Consider the following 21,532-nt stretch of genomic DNA (forward strand, 5'->3'; position numbering starts at 1 on the left):
AATAAGTACTGGAAGGATTAAGATTTTTTTAATAGAAGTAATTTACAAATCTATTTAACTTTCTGGCACCAGTTGATTAAAAAAAAAAAAAAAAAAAAAAAAAAAAAACCCTTTACCCCTTTAATGGCTCCAATTATTTTACAAAACCCCACACAATTGTTTTGCAGCCTTGGTGCGCCATTGTTGTGGCTGCATTGGTATCTGCTGCATTGTTCTGCGCCATGTAAAAATCTGCACTAGTTTTAATACACATTAGTCCCCACTTATGGTGGTTAATCATAGGTTACTTACGTGGACACTAAAAATGCTATTAGAGATTATCAGGTGAAAATGTCATCACTGCGGACGTGGGAGTGTTTCTGTGACACTTAAATATCAATATATGCTGAGATTGTATTCTCTCCTTCTCTGGGACGAGGACACTGCAGCAGAACAGAGACTGTGTATTATACCCCAGCACTTTATCTACAGTGACAATGAATGCCAGACCATTGCGGTTACACTTGGCACCATGTAAGGGCGGCTTCACACTGTGGTTTGTTTACATTAACAGAATCTAAAAACTGATTCTGGTGTATGCCGTACAGCAGAATCTTTTTCCCATTAGGTAGTTTTGTGGGCCTGCTCTGTGCCCTATGCAGGTGCTCGTGTGCAGGAAATGGTTAGTAGTGATTTGTGACCATCACCAATTAACTATAAGGGAGAGTGATGTGGACATGCTCTGTGACCTGGGGGGGAGGTAAGCTGTGTCAGTCACCTATTGTGTATGGTAGATGCTGTGTATCTTTTTGCCTGTAATGAGGAGACTACCTGAGAAGTGATCTCTACAGAACAGCAAGTGCCAGATTATTTTAACGTTCAGTGACCAGTGAAAGTGCAAGATTTCTACAATACGGCTTTTGACTGCAGGAAATAAGTAGCCATGCGCTGCTTTCCTGTGCTCAATATCGTAGGAGCTCGGATGTTGATGACAGCAAGTCTAACTACCGCGGCAGCACAGACAGAGACAGGGCGTCCACCACCAGCGACCCAGAACAGAACATAATCAACACTTGGGAACTATAAGTGGAACTGAGGAAGGCATTGGGGTATGCCGAAACGCGTTGTCCCAAATTCTATCAGTAAAAGATATTTTGTCCTGTGCCGCTCGATTCTTCTCTTCTCTTCATGGCTACAGTTGTGTAGCGCCTCTGCTAAACCTTCTTTACCCCATTTCGTCTTTCGTTTACCATAAACAGAGAAACCTCCAATCCTTGTAGTTTAACCCCTTCTGTGCCTTGCTGAACTTGTGTTTATGGCATCTAAGTGGTTTCTGGGTATCTGTCACCCCATTGGCAACCAGGCGCTAGGATCATTAGGATACGGGTGGGTTTCCATGGCAGCCGGGAGCCTAAAGAAGGTCCCAAGGTTTATTTATTTTTTGTCTCTCTCTTTTTGTCTTGTCTCTGTGTTGCACATGCTCTCTCATCTCGAGTTCTAGATAAAGTATAGTGTTAATGTCTACTGTTAATGGGGTACTTTTGTAATAATTTACAAAAAAAGAAGATCCCCAGGCATGCCATGTATTTCCACTTACTCGGTCTCGATTGGCTTTATGCTGACAGAATAATGCACTGCAGCGCATTATATGAGTGATTAGGAGATTGCTTGTCAGTCGCTAGTAGTAAACGTTTTGCTAAATATCATTTTATTATAATTAATTACCAAATTTTTTTTAATATAAAACATAAAAATCTACATACATATTTGGTATCACCACATCTGTAACAATCTGAACAATAAGATTTCATTATTTATCAAACATGGTTAATGCGAGTGCCAGAGATGTTGTACCAAAACGGTGCCATTAAAAAGTACATCTTGTCCTGCAAAAAAAATAAGCCCTCATTCTGGCATGTCAACAGAAAGAAAAAAACAAACAAACAACAAAAAAAAAAGAACGTTTCGGCTCTTGGAAGGCAGTAATATAAAAAAAACTAAAAAAATGCTTGGTCATTAAAGGGTTGAACAATCAGTAATTTTTTGATGACACATTCCCTTTAAAGCGTACCTGTCATATCACACAAAAAATAATGCTTATATATGTTACCGACACGGTCATGCAGATGGTTTACATGTCTTTTTATGTGTCTAGCTGCTGTATTTTTCTCACTCATTCTGACATCCACTGCTCAGGAAGGGGCATGTCCGAGGCAAGCACTGAGCCCGCCCTCACTCGCCATGCATTCACTTCCTCCCTGAGTCTGCTGTGCTGTGCTGGATCTCTTAATCCAATCACTGCAGGCTGCTCTGTAACCCACTCCTCACTGTTTTCAAGCTGCAGTCTGATAGGACAGGAGTGAGCACAGAGGAGTGCTAGTCCCGCCTTCACTTCCTGGACTCTGTTCCAGCCTGTGCTTCAGCTGGGACAAAGATGATGCTGCAGCCGGACAGGATTATGTTCTGGATGGTATAGGGACCCCTAGTGCTATTTTTTTTAAGCTATGAATTATATATTTTTTTAAAATATTTTTTTATAAAGTATATTAGAAAGGTTAATGTTTTGCCAGGCTGTACGACATACGAGCTGTATATCATGTGGTTAGCCTAAACTAGGCGTAGAGACACAGATTCCAATTATACACTACTAATTAAAGGGGTACTTCGCTGCTCAGTGTTTGGAACAAACTGTTCCGAATGCTAGAGCCCGCCCCCTCATGATGTCACGACCCACCCCCTCAATGCAAGTCTATGGGAGGGGGCGTGACGACCGTCACGCCCCCTTCCATAGACTTGCATTGAGGGGGCGGGGCGTGATGTCATGAGGGGGCAAGGCTATGACATCACGAGCTCCCGGCGCCGGCTCCAGCGTTCGGGACAGTTTGTTCCAAACGCTGAGCAGCGGAGTACCCCTTTAAATACTACTATTCATGTAGCTGCTGGTTTCCAGCTTTCTACCTACCGGAATTGGACATGTAGCATAAAAAAATAAAATAAAAAGGCCAAGCACCTCATCGGGTGATTTACATATGTAAGACAACAAGCAGTTGGTGGCATTTAGAAATGCTCATCTATACAGGTTGTGACCAGCTACAAGATGGGAGGGGTGGGGGGGGGGTCGACATAGTAGTACAAAAAGGAGTGATACAGCTGCAGTATCAAAGACATGTGCCCCACTAGTGGGCGCCAACATAGAAGAATTTACAAAAAGTTATAATAATATGATGTATAATTAATTTTGCAATTAATTATATATCAGTCCTCAAAGGTGCATATGAGAAAAAAAATAAAGGATTGGAGAAGGTGGATCCAATAATAAAATCAATGACAATTTATTCAGATAGACAAAAATAGAATAAAATGTAAAAAAAAATGTGATGACATCAAAATCTCCTGTCGCCCTAGCAGGGCCCTTACATAGGGCGAAGGAGCTGTGACATGTGCGGTGCAATATGAATACTACAGCGGAAATTATTTTCTTTTTGAAACACAGAGCTCTCTGCTGACATCATGACCACAGTGCTCTCTGCTGACATCTCTGTCCATTTTAGGAACTGTCCAGAACAGCATATGTTTGCTATGGGGATTTCCTTTTACTCTGGACAGTTCCTAAAATGGACAGAGATGTCAGAAGAGAGCACTGTGCTCGTGATGTCGGCAGAGAGCTCTGTGTTTCCGCAGTAGTATTCAGTAGCTAATAAGTACAGGAAGGGTTCAGATTTTTTAATAGAAGTCATTTACAAATCTGTTTAACTTTCTGGCACCAGTTGATTTAAAAAAAAAAAAAGTTTTTCACCGGAGTACCCCTTTAACCTGTTAAGGACCAAGGGCGTAAACTTACGCCCCTAGTCCCGCTCCCGTGATATAATGCGGGGTCACACGGTGACCCCGCATCATATCACGGCGGGCCCGGAGTCATAGTGAAGCCGGGACCCTCCGCTAATAGCGCGCGGCACTGATCGCGGTGCCGCGCCCTATTAACCCTTTAGCCACGCGCTCAAAGCTGAGTTGCGTGGATAAAAGTGAAAGTAAAATGTGCCGGTTAGCTCAGGGAGCTGTTCGGGATCGCCGCGGTATAATCGCGGCATTCCGAACAGCTGTACTTCAGGAGGAGGTCTCTTACCTTCCTTCCTGCAGTCCGATCGCAGAATGAATGCTTCAAGCCTGAGATCCAGGCCTGAGCATTCAATCGCCGAAAACACTGATCAATGCATCCCTATGGAGATGCATCAATCAGTGGTAAAGATCAGTACATGCAATGTTATAGCCCCCCCTGGGGGCTATAATATGGCATAAGAAAAGTGTAAAAAAAATCATTAAAGGAGTACTCCAATGCAAATCTTTTCTGGGGCAAAAGAAGCATCAAGCAAAGTTATATAACATTCTAATATACTTGCGCTTTCCATATGGCCCCTTTCCCGGTCTTCTCCTGCATTTTTCCGCCGACCGGAAGCTGGGTCCTTTACCTGCATTTGATGACGCTCGACCGCTTATTCCGAGCGCTCCGCCGGCAACTTAGCCCGGTGACTCGTACCTCCCATGAGTCATTGCGGGCTCTGCCGGCCTCCCAGCCCGGAGTCGGCTACTCCCCCCTCACTAATATATTCATATATGCGCTGAGCTGAACTGCCATAGGCTCAGCTCAGCAAACGCGGAGGGGGCGTGATTTATTATAATTTGTGGAGGGGGCCGAGCAGGGGAGATACAGGCCGGATGTGACGAGTGGGCATGCTGCGAGATGTAGTTTTTACAGCGCGGGCCAGGCACATAACGCGAAAACGGCTAGGCCCTTCTACACGATTGAGGGCTCCATCAAAAGGTATTTTAATGGGCTACATTATGGCATTCATTTTTTTTTTTGGGGGGGGGCTGCATCAGAGTTTTCCTTTAAGCCTTTCAATGATCCCTTCCCCTAATAAAAGTTTGAATCACCTGGCATTTCCAAGTATAAAAAAAAAAGTGTATATAAAAATAAACATATGTTATATCGCCGCGTGCGGAAATGTCCGAATTATAAAAATATACCGCTTTTTAAACCGCACGTTCAATGGCGTACTCGAAAAAAAAATTCCAATGTCCAAAATAGCGTATTTTTGGTCACTTTTTATATCATGAAAAGATGAATAAAAAGCGATCAAAAAGTCAGATCAATGCAAAAATACAAAAACTTCAGATTACGGCGCAAAAAATGAGCCCTCATAGCGCCCTGAACATGGAAAAATAAAAAAGTTATAGGGCTCAGAAAATGACAATTTTAAACGTATAAATTTTCCTGCATGTATTTATGATTTTTTTTCAGTAGTAAAACAAAATCAAACCTATATAAGTAGGGGATCATTTTAACCGTATGGACCTAGAGAATAAAGAAAAGGTGTCATTTTTAACGAAAAATGTACTACGTAGAAATGGAAACCCCCAAAAGTGGCAAAATGGAATTTTTTTTTCAATTTTGTCGCACAATGATTTTTTTTTCCGTTTCGCCATAGATTTTTGTGTAAAATGACTGACGTCAGTACAAAGTAGAATTGGTGGCGCAAAAAATACGCCATAATACAGATTTTTAGGTGCAAAATTGAAAGAGTTATGACTTTTTAAAGGTAAGGAGGAAAAAACGAAAGTGCAAAAAAAGAAAAACGCCTGGTCCTTAAGGGGTTAAGGGTGTTTTTTGTCAAAGGGGTATTTCAACTAATTTATAGCTGGTTGCAGGGGGTCCTACCTTTTGGGACCCTCCCATGATCACAACAAAGGGCAGCCGAGTCTCACCTCAGGATGGAGCGGCGTGTCCACTGCTATTCATTGTCATCTATTGAGCTTCATTACACCTTTAAATTCCATTCACTGCAAGGTATCACTGTGAAATGGCCAAATATATCATAAAGCAGTGATGGCATATTGCTAGGAGGTCTGACCTTTTGGGACCCCCACTTTACAATCTTTTCTGCTCATATGAACCTATATAGCCCTTCCCCAACATCATGGCTCCTAATGCAGTTAAAGTGGAGTTTTTTGGGACAAAACAATAAATATATATATATTTATATAGTAAATTTGAGTAGCCGTATTAGTCCAGTGATGCAGATGCAAATCAAAAAATGTTGCAGTATCTTGTAATACCTTTTTTTATTTGTGAGATGTAACCTGTGTCTTCTGCTTCTGAGTAGAGATGAGCGAACTTACAGTAAATTTGATTCGTCAAGAACTTCTCGGCTCGGCAGTTGATAACTTATCCTGCATAAATTAGTTCAGCTTTCAGGTGCTCCGGTGGGCTGGAAAAGGTGGATACAGTCCTAGGAAAGAGTCTCCTAGGACTGTATCCACCTTTTATAGCCCACGGGAGCACCTGAAAGCTGAACTAATTTATGCAGGATAAGTCATCAACTGCCGAGCCGAGAAGTTCGTGACGAATCGAATTTACTGTAAGTTCGCTCATCTCTACTTGTGAGCTTAGATTTGCTTTGGACTTGATAAAGGGAGGAATCCCGAAAGCTTCTCTACAAAATGCTGTTAGTCCAATAAAAAAGGTTATTACAAGATACTGCAACATTTTTTGATTTGCATCTATATATATATATATATATATATATATATATATATATATATATATAACGGGATGAGTATTTAACTCAGGGAGAGTTCACCACTCCTGGTGTGACGGAGCTTGAAAGTTGGTCTAAGGCCCCTCATCTCAGCCAAGCCAGATTACCCTGCTCTGTACTGTCGAGGGGCAAGTACCCCGAAACAGCTGTCTGCAGATGGGTGCTCTTTCCTTCTGGAGAGAGAGTTCTGGCTTGGCATTAATCCCGATTAGCTTTTTATATTCCGTAACTGGAGCTAAGCTGATACCAGGGAACATCACCTGAAAAGGTGATGTAATGAGCTGATTTGCATATTCCTCTATATATATATATATATATATATATATATATATATATATATATATATGTGTGTGTTCAACCGCACCGAAAAAACCCTCCACACATAGATTGTAATGAAAGTTAATTAAAGTCCTGACATTGATAGTGGTGCACTGTATGTCTGAGAGCGATGCTACAATGTCAATGTCAGGACTTTGACCCCAGTATCCCTATGTGTTTATATGTAATTTCTCCTCTTTGTGTGTTCCTGTGTACGTTCTTTAACCTTTTTTAATATGCCAATAAAGATTTGCTTAATTAGCTTTCATTACAATCTATGTGCGGAGGTTTTTTTTCTGCGCGGTTGCACATATATAGGTACAGTATATATAAATCTTTTCTGCTCAGTAGCACCACCACCAGCTGCAGTGCTGAAGCAACTTTTAGACTATGTTCACACACGGCAGAAATTCTGCACGGAATACTGCAAGAAAATTCTGCATGAATTTATAGCCCGTTCGCTTCAATGGAATTCCTGCAGCGGAAAATCTGAAGCAGAAACTCCATGTGAATGGGACAGCGGAAGTGTATTCGCCATGAATTTATGCTGAATTCTTCATGGAAGGCCATGATGGTTCACACCTCGGAATCTTCGTGGGGGATTCTACATTGGAATTCCGCACAGAGATTCCGCAGGAGCATCGTATTCAATGGGATTCTGCTGCGCTTTACACGTGGCGGAATTTCATAGCTGTCTATGAGATTCCCATGCTGGCGCCCACAGACTGCGGATTGTCTACTGTCCGGGCATGCTGGGAGTTGTAGTTTTGCAACAGCTATTACTTCATGAGATGGGAATCCACATGGCACACATAGCTCCCAGGCTGATGACAGCTGCACTTATAGGGGGGTTGACCGCGATTAGAAAAACATTCCTACTTTTCTCCAAAAAATCAGGATGCAAGTATTCAGGTTGTTTGTAATTTAGGCCTATTCACTTCAACACCACCCACAACCCGTGGACAAGTGGGGTGTGGACATACTTTTCTGATCCTGTACAGTCCCCTTAAAGGGGTACTCTGCTGCTCAGCGTTTGGAACAAACTGTTCCAAACACTGGAGCTGGCACCGAGAGCGCATGACCTCATAGCCACGCCCCCTTCATGACATCACACCCCGCCCCTTCAATGCAAGTCTATGGGAGGGGGCGTGACGGATGTCACGCCCCCTCCCAAAGACTTGCATTGAGGGGGCGTGACATCATGAGGGGGCGGTGGCTATGACGTCACGAGCTCCCGGCTCCAGCGTTCGGAACAGTTTGTTCCAAACGCTGAGCAGCGGAGTACCCCTTTAAATATTGGTCAGACAAAAAAAAAAGGCAATGGCGGCAAACTTCATGGATAAAGTCAATATATGACTAGCAGTAGTTGCATACGACAATAGTTTGATTTCAGTGATATCTGTAACTATAGTCTGGACGATTACTTCTATAATGAGCTCTGCGATGTCTCTTCTGTATATATTCTTCCCCTGATACACTAACAGGCTCTTGTTTGTAATCCTAGTTATCTTGTTATAGACTGATGCTATAGGCATCCACACAGTATACAATCCCTGCCCGCTCTTATGTACTTTGGCCATTTGCTGGCTTCTCATAAAGATTTCTGGGCACTGACATCATTGTCCCCAGGGCACGGCTGTTCCATTCTTTCTTACTGACCGGTTTCTTCCATTCGCAGAGTCTGGGACGCCCTGACCGACAACTACATTCCATTAAATGGTGAAAAATGGAGAGAACAGAGTGAAGAGCTGCTGAATGGTAACCTGTCCGACACCGAGGTATTCACACACTATGCTTTGTATATATATGTTTTGGTGTAGTCAAATAACTTTGCTCCCAAAAAAAACTGAAATTTAGAGTCTGCGGGTTTAATGCTTAAAGGGGTACTCCGGTGAAAACCTTTTTTCTTTTAAATCAACTGGTGGCAGAAAGTTAAACATATTTGTAAATTACTCCTATTAAAAATCTTAATCCTTCTAGTACTTATTAGCTGCTGAATGCTACAGAGGAAATTCCTTTCTTTTTGGGACACTGATGACATCACGAGCACAGTGCTCTCTGCTGACATCTCTGTCCATTTTAGCAACCGTGCATAGCAGATGCATAGCAGATGCATAGCAGATGTATGCTAAGGGCAGCATGGTGGCTCAGTGGTTAGCACTGCTGCCTTGCAGTGCTGGGGACTTGGGTTCAAATCCCACTAAGGACAACAATAAATAAAGCATTATTATTATTATTATTATAATAACGTCAGCAGAGAGCACTGTGCTCGTGATGTCATCAGAGAGCATTCCAAAAAGAAAATAATTTCCTCTGTAGTATTCAGCAGCTAATAAGTACAGGAAGGATAAAGATTTTTTAATAGAAGTAATTTACAAATATGTTTAACTTTCTGCCACCAGTTGATTTAAAAGAAAAAAGGTTTTCACCGGAGTACCCCTTTAAATGGGTACTCCGCCCCTAGACATCTTATCCCATATCCAAAGGATAGGGGATAAGATGTCAGATCACCGCGGTCCCGCTGTTGGGGACCCCGGGGATCGCCGCTGCGGCACTGCGCTATCATTACAGCACAGAGCGAGTTCGCTCTGTGCGTAATGACGGGTGATACAGGGGACGGAGCAGCGTGACGTCATGGCTCCGCCCCTCGTGACATCACGGCCCGCCCCCTTAATACAAGTCTATGGCAGGGGGGTGACGACCGCCAAGTTCCCTCCCATAGACTTGTATTGAGGGGGCGGCCGTGACATCACGAGGGATGGAGCCATGACGTAACGATGCTCCGGCCCCTGTACTGCCCATCATTACGTGCAGAGCGAACTCGCTCTGTGCAGTAATGATGGCGGGTGCCGCAGCGGCAATCCCGGGGTCCCCAGCAGCGGGACCGCCGCGATCTGACATCTTATCCCCTATCCTTTGGATAGGGGATAAGATGTCTAGGGGCGGAGTACCCCTTTAATTGGAAGTAATGAACAAACAATCGATATCAGAACGGCACTGCCATCAAATAGACAACCGATGGTTTTAGCTTCTGGATAATGGATACACAATGCAGGTACTTGGGCAATACTCGTCTAACGGTGGTGCTAGGACATCAAACATTGAGAATAATCAGAATTAAATAGGGCTGGGTTCACATCACGTTTTCTCCCATACGGGAGCGCATACGACAGGGTGGAGCTAAAACCTCGTGATCCCGTATGTCTTTCTATGCGCTCCCGTATGTATGTAAACGCGCATACAGCGCAAAAATGAGCCGACCTGACCGAACGTTTCACTCCGGCCGGCTCATTGAAATGAATTACATACGGGTGCGCATAGAAAGGCATACGGGAGCGCAAGGTTTTATCTCCCCCCCCTGCCGTATGCGCTCCCGTGATGTGAACCAGCCCTAACAGGAGATCAAGACAGCAATCCTGCACTCACCGAAATAGTACGAGTCACACGGCTCCTCTCACGGGACCTCCAGCAAACAGGCAGATGAAATCAGCGTGGGGCGCTCCGAGCGCCCCACGCTGATTTAGTCTGCCTGTTTGCTGGAGGTCCCATGAGAGGAGCCGTGTGACTCGTACTATTACGGTGAGTGCAAGATTATTTAGAATTGGAAATAATATGAGACTAAACTCAGAAGACTGAACAGATTCGCCAATTAAGCAAAATTATGGGAAGAACTTATTTGTTCTTGGACCATCCAGTAATCCAGAAAAATGGGTAATGCAGCAGGTTCTGATAATGTCTGTTGAATTAGAGTGATTTCACTTAATATGTGTGTTTGTTACCTTATTAAAGGAGTACTCCCCTGGAAAACATTTATTTTTTTAATCAACTGGTGCCAGAAAGTTAAGCAGATTTGTAAATTACTTCTATTTAAAAATCTTAATCCTTCCAGTACTTATCAGCGGTTGCATGCTCCACAGGAAGTTCTTTACTTTTAGTAGTAGGAGCAAATCTCCATAGCAAACCTCTCCTGCTCCGGACAGTTCCTGACATGGACAGAGGTGTCAGCAGAGAGCTCTGTGGTCAGACAGAAAGGAAACTCAAAAAGAAAAGAACTTCCTGTGGAGCATACAACAGCTGATAAGTACAGGAAGGATTAAGATTTTTAAATAGAAGTAATTTACAGATCTGTTTAACTTTCTGGCACCAGTTGATTTAAAAAAAAAAAATGTTTTCCAGGGGAGATCCCCCTTTAAGCCTTGCAAGAATGCTTGTTTTGTATAACATTTGGTGTAAAGCAAGCTAATGATGCATCAGATTTACCAACAACCTGAGCCACTATGATACATCTGGTGCATTTTTAGGGGACATTCACACGCACGGATTTTTAGCGGGTTTTCCGCTGCGTATTTGAAAGTGGGCGGGCTCTTCTCGGCTGTCCGCAGCGGATTTTCCGCGGCGGAATTTACGCTGCGGAAAATCCGCCACAGTCCCTCATGACTTCAATGGGGCTTGCGGCGGATTTTCCGCAGTGTACATTCCGCCGCGGAAAATCGGCTGCGGACAGCCGAGAAGAGCCCGCCCACTTTCAAATACGCAGCGGAAAACCCGCAAAAAAATCCACGTGTGTGAACGTACCCTTAGACGATTTTGTCTAAGTTTGCACCATTGTATCTTTCCCCAGGTGTATTTTACAAGAAGTACGGGCCCTTTTAGGGCAGATTTACACTGACCAGAATCACTCTTTAGTACCATGGAACTAGATTTGAGTGAATCATTAAAAATGTGTCTTTTCACTGTACATTGCTCGGTATAGATATTCACTTTTATTAAAGTGTACCTGTCGTACCTTTTTATATATTGTAGATAATACCATTATATTTACATCTGTAATATGCATTGGTTATAAAATGTGTATATTTTTGGGTAAAAAATGCTGTCCCTGCAGTTATTGCCTGTGTGTCTCTGTGAGGAGTCCAAATACAGGAAGTGAGGGCGGGACAAGCAGGGATCGGTGCGGACTCCTGGCTTGTCAATCAGCCTGCTCTGTGAGCCGGGAGCTTGTATTTTTTCTCTGCATAAAGACACACTGGCAATAGCTGCAGGGACAAACCAGGATTTTTTCACCCAAAGTATAAACATTTTTTAACCAATGTATATTACAAATATACATATAATGTTGTTATCTACATTATATAAAAATGTTTTATATAATGGGGGGGGGGGTTCCTCCTTGAGGCAATCTTTTGCTGTGTAACTAAATATGTGGCACAATACCCCTTTAAAATGTAACTTTTATTTAGATCCTTTAATAATAATATTTATGACCAATGAGACCACCAATTAAATATGTTGGGTGTGTATAAGGGCGCAATAGTATATTGACAAATCTTACCGTATATACTCGAGTATAAGCCGACCCGAATATAAGCCGAGGCCCCTAATTTTACCCCCAAAACCCAGGAAAAGTTATTGACTCGACTATAAGCCTAGGGTGGGAAATACATAATCCCCCCTGTCATCATCCAGACCCCTGTCATCATCCCCCCCTTCATCATCACCGCCTGTCAATCCCTTCATCAGTGGTCTTCAACCTGCGGACCTCCAGATGTTTCAAAACTACAACTCCCAGCATGCCCGGACAGCCATCGAGGATGGTTAGTCATTCAGGGCTGTCCATTTTCAGTGGGGGGGGGGGCTCTTCTCCGCGCTTCGGGCCCAGACTAGTGACGTTGCCTTGACGACGATGCACAGGAACGTTGCGAATGAACGTCCCTGTGCGTCGTCGTCAAAGCAACGTCACTAGTCCGGGGCCGGGCCCGAAGCGCGGAGAAGAGGCCCCCCCCCGGTGAAAATGGACAGCCCTGAACGACTAACCCTCCCCACCGGACTGTCCCTGCAGCATAGATGGCCCGGACCAGCTCACCCTTCCTTCCCACCGAGGGGTGGCGAGTACAAAACAAAAGGCGGGGGGGGGGGGGCTCTGTATGATGACGAAGGCCGCAGTGGTCTTCAACCTGTGGACCTCCAGAGGTTTCAAAACTACAACACCCAGCATGCCCGGACAGCCGATGGCTGTCCGGGCTTGCTGGGAGTTGTAGTTTTGCAACATCAGGAGGTCCGCAGGTTGAAGATCACTGATGAAGGGGTTGACAGGCGGAGAGTTCGCTCGAGTATAAGCCGAGGGGGGCGTTCTCAGCACGAAAAATCGTGCTGAAAAACTCGGCTTATACTCGAGTATATACGAGATATATATATATATATATATATATATATATATATATATATATATATATATATATAAAAAGAAATAAAGTATGTTACTTAGAGCAGGCCAAGATATAGCAAAAAGATATATATCAGTCACTATTTGTATATTTATAGTGATACGTAGAAACTCTATAACCTGCACATAAACACCATTATAAGCATAAAGCCAATATAAAAATACAGTATATATATATAGAGAGAGAGATACAACATTTTTTCCGTCGATAACAGCAGGACAGACTGGTCGGCTGGAGGACGGTTGTAGGGTGTATTCTGTTGGAATGATGGTATAGAAATATAAACCACACAATGATAATACTATCCCTACAAATCACGGTCCTATAATCGCCCTACCTAACAGTGGAGGATGAGCCCCCACTTCAAGCGTTGACTGTCCGCTGTATGACCCTATGTTGCCCTATTCATTAATAGGAAGGATCCCTAATGATGGTGCATCACCACTTACAGACTAAAGATAAAATACAGTGCAATAAATGTGCTCAAAAAACAATATTGATAATAACATAAGGTAAAAACATAAACTTCCTCTTTTGCTGGCATAAGAAGGTCTTACAAGGAATGCTGCCCGAGAAAATGATATGCAAAATAGTTATCCTTTTGAAGGAAAAAAAATTCTCCTTTGTGCCACCTATAGCTACATGTAAGTCAATGTCTGACCAATTAAAGTAAAGAGAATAACTATATCTCTTTCTTTTGGAGGAGACTCTGGTTTGGCTAAAATATCTAATAATCAGTCCAGTACAACATTTAATATAGGTCTCTGTAAAAGGGGTATTCCAGGCAAAAACTTTTTTTATATATATATCAACTGGCTCCAGAAAGTTAAACAGATTTGTAAATTACTTCTATTAAAAAATCTTAATCCTTCCAATAGTTATTAGCTTCTGAAGTTGAGTTGCTGTTTTCTGTCTAATTGCTTTCTGATGACTCAGGTCCCGGGAGCTGTCCAGCTCCTATGGGGATATTTTCCCATCATGCAAAGGATATTCTCCCATCATGCACAGCTCCCGGGACATTACATCATCATTGAGCAGTTAGACAGAAAACTTCAGAAGCTACTAACTATTGGAAGGATTAAGATTTTTTAATAGAAGTAATTTACAAATCTGTTTAAAGGAGTAGTCCGGTGGTGAATCAGTGGTGAACAACTTATCCCCTATCTTAAGGATACGGGATAAGTTGCAGATCGCGGGGGGTCCGACCGCTGAGGCCCCCTGCGATCTCCTGTACGGGGCCCCGACAGCCCGCGGGAAGGGGGCGTGTCGACCTACGCGCTAAGCGGCGGCCGACACGCCCCCTCAATACAACTCTATGGCAGAGCCGGAGCGCTGCCTTCGGCAATCTCCGGCTCTGCCATAGAGATGTATTGAGGGGGCGTGTCAGCCGCCGCTTCGTGCATAGGTCGACACCCGCTATCTGGGCCGAGAGCCGGGGCCCTTTACAGAGAGATCGCAGGGGGCCCCAGCGGTCGGACCCCCCGCGATCTCAAACTTATCCCCTATCCTTAGGATAGGGGATAAGTTTTTCACCACTGGACTACCCCTTTAACTTTCCGTAGCCAGTTGATACATAAAAAAAAGTTTTTGCCTGGAATACCCCTTTAACTACAGATTTTTCACTTATTAGTGACTTATTATTGTCCTTCCCTTCTTGTAAAGTAGGAATACACCTCCAACCCAAGGACTGGAGAGTGATGACAGAATCCGCCAGGTCGGCAGATAAGACTCCATTACTTGGGCTTAGCAGCAATTACGTTTTGCATATAGTGAGTTCTGTCCAATGTCAGAGGCAATTTGGACTGGATTGCACTCTCAGATGCTCTTGGACTCCCTTTTCTGTTCTTGAGGGAATACTCCAAATGGGATGTAATGTGCAGAGTTTGTTGTGTAAGAGCCGGATGTTTGTTACACGCTGACCTTGCAGACGGAAGCCATTTACTGGCAGACGAGACGCTGAATGAGTTCAGTAATAACAAAGTTATAGTAGTGAAAGCACAGCAAATAGGAGGAGCGAGTATGAAGAAGACCCCGAAAGATGCGCAAGTAACTACTGTGTATTGTTACACAACAACTAATAGGAAGACGGGGAAGCACAGAGGATTTAAGAGCAGGACATTATTTTAATGCTCCCTTGTGGCATTTATTTATTCACCAGGAAATATCAACAGCAAATGTTCTGATTTATTTTCATTAGTCTTAGAATTGATAGTCTGGCATATGTGTAAAGTAATATGAGTGAGCAGAAGGGAAATTACTTTTACAGTTATTATTTGCTTAGGTGGCTGAAGGAGCAGACTACAGTTTGTTTGTAGTCTGTAACCATGGAGATACATAGGCCTGCATCAAAGCTGTAAGCACAAAACAGTAGTTTTTCAATCCACGTGATTTCCTTATTTGCTCAACCTGTTAACTCCCAACTACCGTACATTCCCAACTACCCTGCCTGATGAAGCTTCGCATGCGCAGCGAAACGCGTTGCATTTAATAAATCCATTGATTTTACTTGGCTTCCTGATGGTTCCTCTCTGCGCCAGACAAACTCCTGAATCCATGGTCATTCGGTTTTGATTTTACTTCTACCCAGGAGGGCTGCAGTGGACCTTCTTGTACATCTCTTCTGCACTTTACCTTGTTGTGTGTGGGCGCACAACCAACTTTGGTAAGCGGTTTGGGAATTACCGTCCCCCACCCCCACTAACAAGATCTGCTGATTCCGCACATGAGGCGCCTTCCTCCTTCTCTCTAGATTCAACTACCGTACATGTACGTCGGATGGGCATCAGGTGATTATAGTTCAGGCTCGCCATCCAAGCCTCCTACATATCCAGCGTGTGACGGCTGCTATTTGGAGCTGACATTTGCCCTAGTGGGACTAAAATAAGTGCAAAAACAAAAAAGTAAAAAATGATTTAAAAAAAAGTTTAAAAAAAATCTCAACTCCCTTTTCCTATTTTCCAAATAAACAAATGTTAAAAAATATATAAAAAATGTACATATTTAATATTTCCGCAAGCAAAATTGTCTGAATTATAGCCTGAACAACATAAAAACGAAAACCCTCAAAAAGTTGCCAAATGTAATTTTATTTTTCATTTCACCCCACAAAAAATGTTTTGTTTGTTTTGCACTATATTTTATGGTAAAATAAAGCATGTTATTACAAAGTGCAATTGTTTACACACAAAAAAAAATCAAGCCCTTATATAGCTACATAAGAGAGGTATGGCTTTTAGAAGATGAGGAAAAAAATAAAAACAAAAAAAATGAACATTTCCTTTGTGATTAAAGGAATAAAATTTGTGGCAGATCCCTGAGGCAACGATAATATTTGGTTGCAAAATATGTATAGCCTTAAAGGGGGACTTCGCCCCTATACATCTTTTCCCCTATCCTAAGAATAGGGGATAAGATGTTTGTTCGTGGTGGTCTGGCTACTGGAACCCCCCCACGATTTCTGGGCCGGCACCCCGGTGCTCTGAACACTTATTTTCAGAACACTGGCTTTGGGCGGGCGTGTTCCTTACATCATACGACGCCCCCTCCATTCTTGTCTATTGGAGGGGGCGTGATAGCTGTGGATGAGCAACCACAGCTGTCATGCTCCCTCCCATTGACATGAATGGAGGGGGCATGATGTCACAACCATGGCCGCCCAAAGCCAACATTCTGAACATAAATGTTCATAACGCCAGGGTGCCGGTCCGGTTATTGCAGGAGGTCTCAGTGGTCGGACCCCCGCGATCAGACATCTTATCCCCTATCCTTAGGATAGGAGAGAAGATGTATAGGGGCATAGTACCCCTTTAAACGGGCACTGTTAGATGAAAAAACATTTTATATGTTGTTACTGGTTAAAATGAAAGACCTTTTGTAATATAGTTGTTTAACATTTTTTTTATATTTAATAAATACACTAACCAGTAAAAATCAGGCTTGTCCATGAGTCAGATGACTCATGGACAAGGCTTTATGAGCAGATGCACCAATCACTTCCCACCACCACAAGGGAGGGATACGCCCCCTCCCACCATCACCACCACAAGGGAAGGACACATCCCCTCCCACCACAAGGGAAGGACACACCCCCTCCCACCACAAAGGAAGGACACACCCCCTCCCACCACCACCACAAGGGAAGGACACACCCCTCCCACCACCACAAGGATAGGACACACCCACTCCCACCACCACAAGGGAAGGACACCCCCCCTCCCACCACCACCACAAGGGAAGGACACCCCCCCTCCCACCACCACCACAAGGGAATGACACACCCCCTCCCCCTGAGAGAACACTGTGAGCTAATTTATGAAAAGAGGTATTTTTATAATAAATATAGGTGATAGAGGCATAAAAATTAGATGTACATGGTCAGGATTAGGCTGGGTTCACATCATGTTTTCAGCCATACGGGACCGCATATGACTGGGGGGAGCTAAAACCATGCGCTCCCGTATGCCGCCCGTATGTAATTCATTTTAATGAGCTGACCGGAATGAAACGCTGACTCCGGTCGGCTCATTTTTGCCCCGTATGCGGTTTTCCCACCGGATCTAAAACCGTAGTCGACCATGATTTTAGGTCCGGTGGAAAACTGTATACGGGGCAAAAATGAGCCGACCGGAGTCAGCGTTTCACTCCGGTCCACTCATTGAAATGAATTACATACGGGAGCGCATGGTTTTAGCTCCCCCCAGCCGTATGCGGTCCCGTATGGCTGAAAACATGATGTGAACCCAGCCTTTTTTTTTGTGGGATCTGAGGTACGCTTTAGATCTGAGGTACGCACTGTCATTTAAACAAACTTGTATTGATCAATAGTACAAGCGAATATAAGAAATGTTGTCATACATCTTATTAAAAGCATCTGGATTTATTTCTATATGATCCCTTCTTCAGAGCTTCAGGCTTTCTTCCTTCAGCTGTCTTTCTCCTTCCTGTTATTATGAATGGGTTTTTCCTAGTGGAGGTCACACAGGGCAGGTTTTCCTCAGCCGGAGCTGATCAGACGCTGTTCGCAACATTTCGTTTTTACTATAGAACGCTCAGGCAGCAGCAGGCTCCACAGAAGTCTCTAATCTATCTTCTACCCGTCATATTTTTAACTGTCTGCAGATTGGATATTATGCAGGATATTTCTGGCTGTGTCAGCAAAGACTTGGTCTGATGCCTTATATTCTGCTACGTGATACATTCTCCTGTGAGAACACGGACTGATGGGGGATAGGTGGTGTGAATGTTGGCACGACTCTAGATACCCTGTTTCCCCGAAAATACACCCTACCCCAAAAATAAGCCCTAGCTGGATTATCGGGGTGGGCTGCAATATAAGCCCTACCCCGAAAATAAGACCTAGGGCCAGGGGTACTCAACTGGCGGACCGCGGACGCCAGTAATGTGATGCGGACCCCCTGCCCCCCCCTTTGGCTGGTCCCTTGGCAAGTTAAATGAGCCGAGGGCAGGGACGCTGTCGCTTTAAAATGTCTGCGCGTATGCACGCCCGACGTCACGGACGTGTCCCTGCCCCGGCTGCTGCAGCTGCAGCTTCAGTTGCGGACGCCATGAAGGTGGGGAAGTGCTGGTTTATTATGGCAGAGGGGTGGGGGGCACTGTAGGAGTGTGGAGGACGACGGAGAAGAGGGGGCTGTAGCAGTGTGGAGGATGGGGGGCTGCAGGAGTGTGGAGGATGGGGGGCTGCAGGTGTGTGGAGGATGGGGGGCTGCGGGAGTGTGGAGGATGGGGGGCTGTGGGAGGATGGAGGGCTGTATAGCAGTGTGGAGGATGGGGGCTGTGGGAGGATGGGGGGCTGTGGGAGGATGGGGGGCTGTGGCAGTGTGGAAGATGGGGGGGTGCGGCATCCTCCACACTGCTACAGCCCCTCTTCCTCTACACTGCTACAGCCCCCATCCCCCCACAGCCCCCCATCCTCCACACTTCTGCAGCCCCCCATAAATAAATAAGCCCTACCCTGAAAATAAGCCCTAGTGTGTTTTTTGAGACTAAAATTAATATAAGACCCGGTCTTATTTTCGGAGAAACACGGTATCTGCACATGTTTATACATATTACATTAAAATTAAAATGCAATTTCAAGGAATCCAGGAACTGACCGCCTTAGTAAAATCTTCCTATTGTCTCTTTTCAGTTCCATGAAAAAGAGGAAGAAGAACTGAATGAGAAGAGTGAGAATGATTCTGGTATAAATGAGGAGCCACTGCTGACTGCGGACCAGGTAAAGGGGTGGAGAGTGAGTGTCAGTGGCATAAGATGGTGGTATGATGGCTGAAGCACTTGTAGGAACTATTATGGGGCCCAGAGACGGTGGGGAACTGCTCTGGTGCCAAAACGTTGACATTTTTTTTTTTATATAAAAAATCACCACACTTTCAGTGTAATACAAATATTTTAGTATGCATATTTGGAAAAAAAAAAAAAAAAAAAGACCAGCTCACCGCCCTGTAGATACTTTGAATTGAAGGAACGTCTGTGGTTTCTAGGAAGCACGGAACCGATGGCCAAGCCGCATACTTTGGTATGAACAGGTAACAAAAATTGGTGCAAATTCCAGCTCCCAAAATAACCGATAAAAGTCCAAAAATTTATTTCACATAATTAAAATTGGTGGAAAAATTAAATCCAAAAAGGCTGTTTTAAAAGCATAGCAGAAACTCCGACGCGTTTCGAACCATCATGGTGCCATGACTAAGAACCATGATGGTTCAAAACGCGTCGGCGTTTCTGCTATGCTTTTAAAACCACCTTTTTGGTTTTCATTTTTCCACCAATTTTAATTATGTGAAATAAATTTTGGACTTTTATCGATTATTTTGGGAGCTGGAATTTGCACCAATTTTTGTTACAAATATTTCAGGAAGAATAGACAGGACCTGTAAAGTGAAATTTGCTGATCAAAAGTTTCCAACAATTCTCTATTATTGAAGAAATTAATGTCCAGCACCGGAGTTTCAGATAAAAACTGTAAGTCTATATTGAAGTAGTCACAGGCCTCAGGGCGGTGTGTTCTGTGATATTTTTGTATCCTGTGGCTACTTCAATAAAGACTTACAGTTTTTATCCGAGACTCCGGTGCTGGACATCATTTTCTTCCATATTGTCTTCTTGAGGGGAGACGCTGCCCTCCGGTCGGAGCACGGGTCCTGGAGAGGGGATTGGAGCTGCCCAAATTTCTCTAGTGCAACTAACAATTCTCTATTGTTATATATTTTTATCTACAGTAATGTTCTGCTAATCTGACAACCAAAAGGACCTCAAAAGTGACGGATTATTAGAAATATCAGATTATTGAAATTAATGCACACACACGGAACATCCAGTAAAATTATTTGATTTAGGTTTCTGTATTGTTAGTGGGCAGGCTATTTTATAATAATCCAGCATCCACCTAATCTAATTGTGCATTGCGTACTGACACGCTTATATTACGGAGTTCTCATTCAGTGTTTGCATTTCAATGCATGCGCCAATGTTTTGCAGATTCCAAAGTTGAAGGTCTCGGCTGGTGGTCGCAGCCTCACTTTCGGGGAAATGACTGGCACAAAGGGATGTGATATGTAGCAGCCTTTATCTGTGAACATTACCCCATTCAGACACTTATCCCCTATCCCAGTAGTCGGCAAGCCGCGGCTCGCGAGCCACATGCGGCTCTTTACACACTTTAATGCGGCTCTTCTGTGTGCTGGGCGCCCGCAGGCCCGGCGCTTGCATTAGGCAGACCAAGCAGTCGCTTAAGGGCGCAAGGACCAGGGGGCGGAAAAATCAAGGACTTTTTTTTTTAATGCTTTGTTACGCCGCCCGCTGTGATATTTGTGCCGTGTGTCCAAAAGCACCCCCCCTCCATCAGCTGCCACCTGCCCCTATCCCGTAGCACCCCCGAACCCCCTGTCGTCCAAAGCGCCCGCTCCTGTCCCGTAGCACCACTGTAACACTCCCCCCTCCCCGTCTGATGCGTCCGCTCCAATAGCGCTCCATTACCTCCACACAGTTGCGGCGGCAGCCCGGGCCTGCTGAGAGACATCGCGCTAGTGATGTCACTCCGCAGACCCACGAAGGAGGACGCCTTCGGAGAGGACCGGCGCCGGAGAGGACTCGTGGGCCACCGCCGGAGAGGAGAAGCGAAGTCTATGCCAGGTAAGTGTTGCCATGTGTCTATGTGTGTGTGTGGGGGGGGGGGGTGTTGTGGTGCAGTGTGTGTGCCAGTGTGTGTGTGTGTGTGAAGTGGGGGTGGTCATTGTGTGTGTGTTAGTCTGTGGGAGTAACTATGCTACTGTGCTGAACCTGCGACTTAATGTGGGGAAGCATAATGTGGGGAGCCTGCGACCTAATATGGGGAAGCCTAATGTTGGGAACCTGCTACTTAATGGGGGGAAACCTAATGTGGGGAACCTGTGACCT

The 21,532-nt window shown here is 44.3% G+C and overlaps 1 protein-coding gene across 5 annotated transcripts in view; it reads left to right on the plus strand.

Moving 5' to 3' along the window:
• FEZ1 (fasciculation and elongation protein zeta 1) overlaps window positions 1-21,532 on the plus strand; it is a 129,837-nt gene that overhangs the window by 73,251 nt on the left and 35,054 nt on the right. For 4 of the 5 annotated variants that reach the window (XM_056544266.1, XM_056544265.1, XM_056544268.1 and 1 more), the window contains exons 3-4: window positions 8,572-8,671; window positions 19,266-19,352. In XM_056544266.1, coding sequence (XP_056400241.1) covers window positions 8,572-8,671; window positions 19,266-19,352 — 187 coding nt within the window. The remainder of the gene's footprint in view (window positions 1-8,571; window positions 8,672-19,265; window positions 19,353-21,532) is intronic. The other variant, XM_056544267.1, reaches the window with a different exon arrangement.

This window comes from Hyla sarda, chromosome 10 (genome assembly GCF_029499605.1).
Source record: "Hyla sarda isolate aHylSar1 chromosome 10, aHylSar1.hap1, whole genome shotgun sequence".
NCBI lineage: Eukaryota > Metazoa > Chordata > Amphibia > Anura > Hylidae > Hyla > Hyla sarda.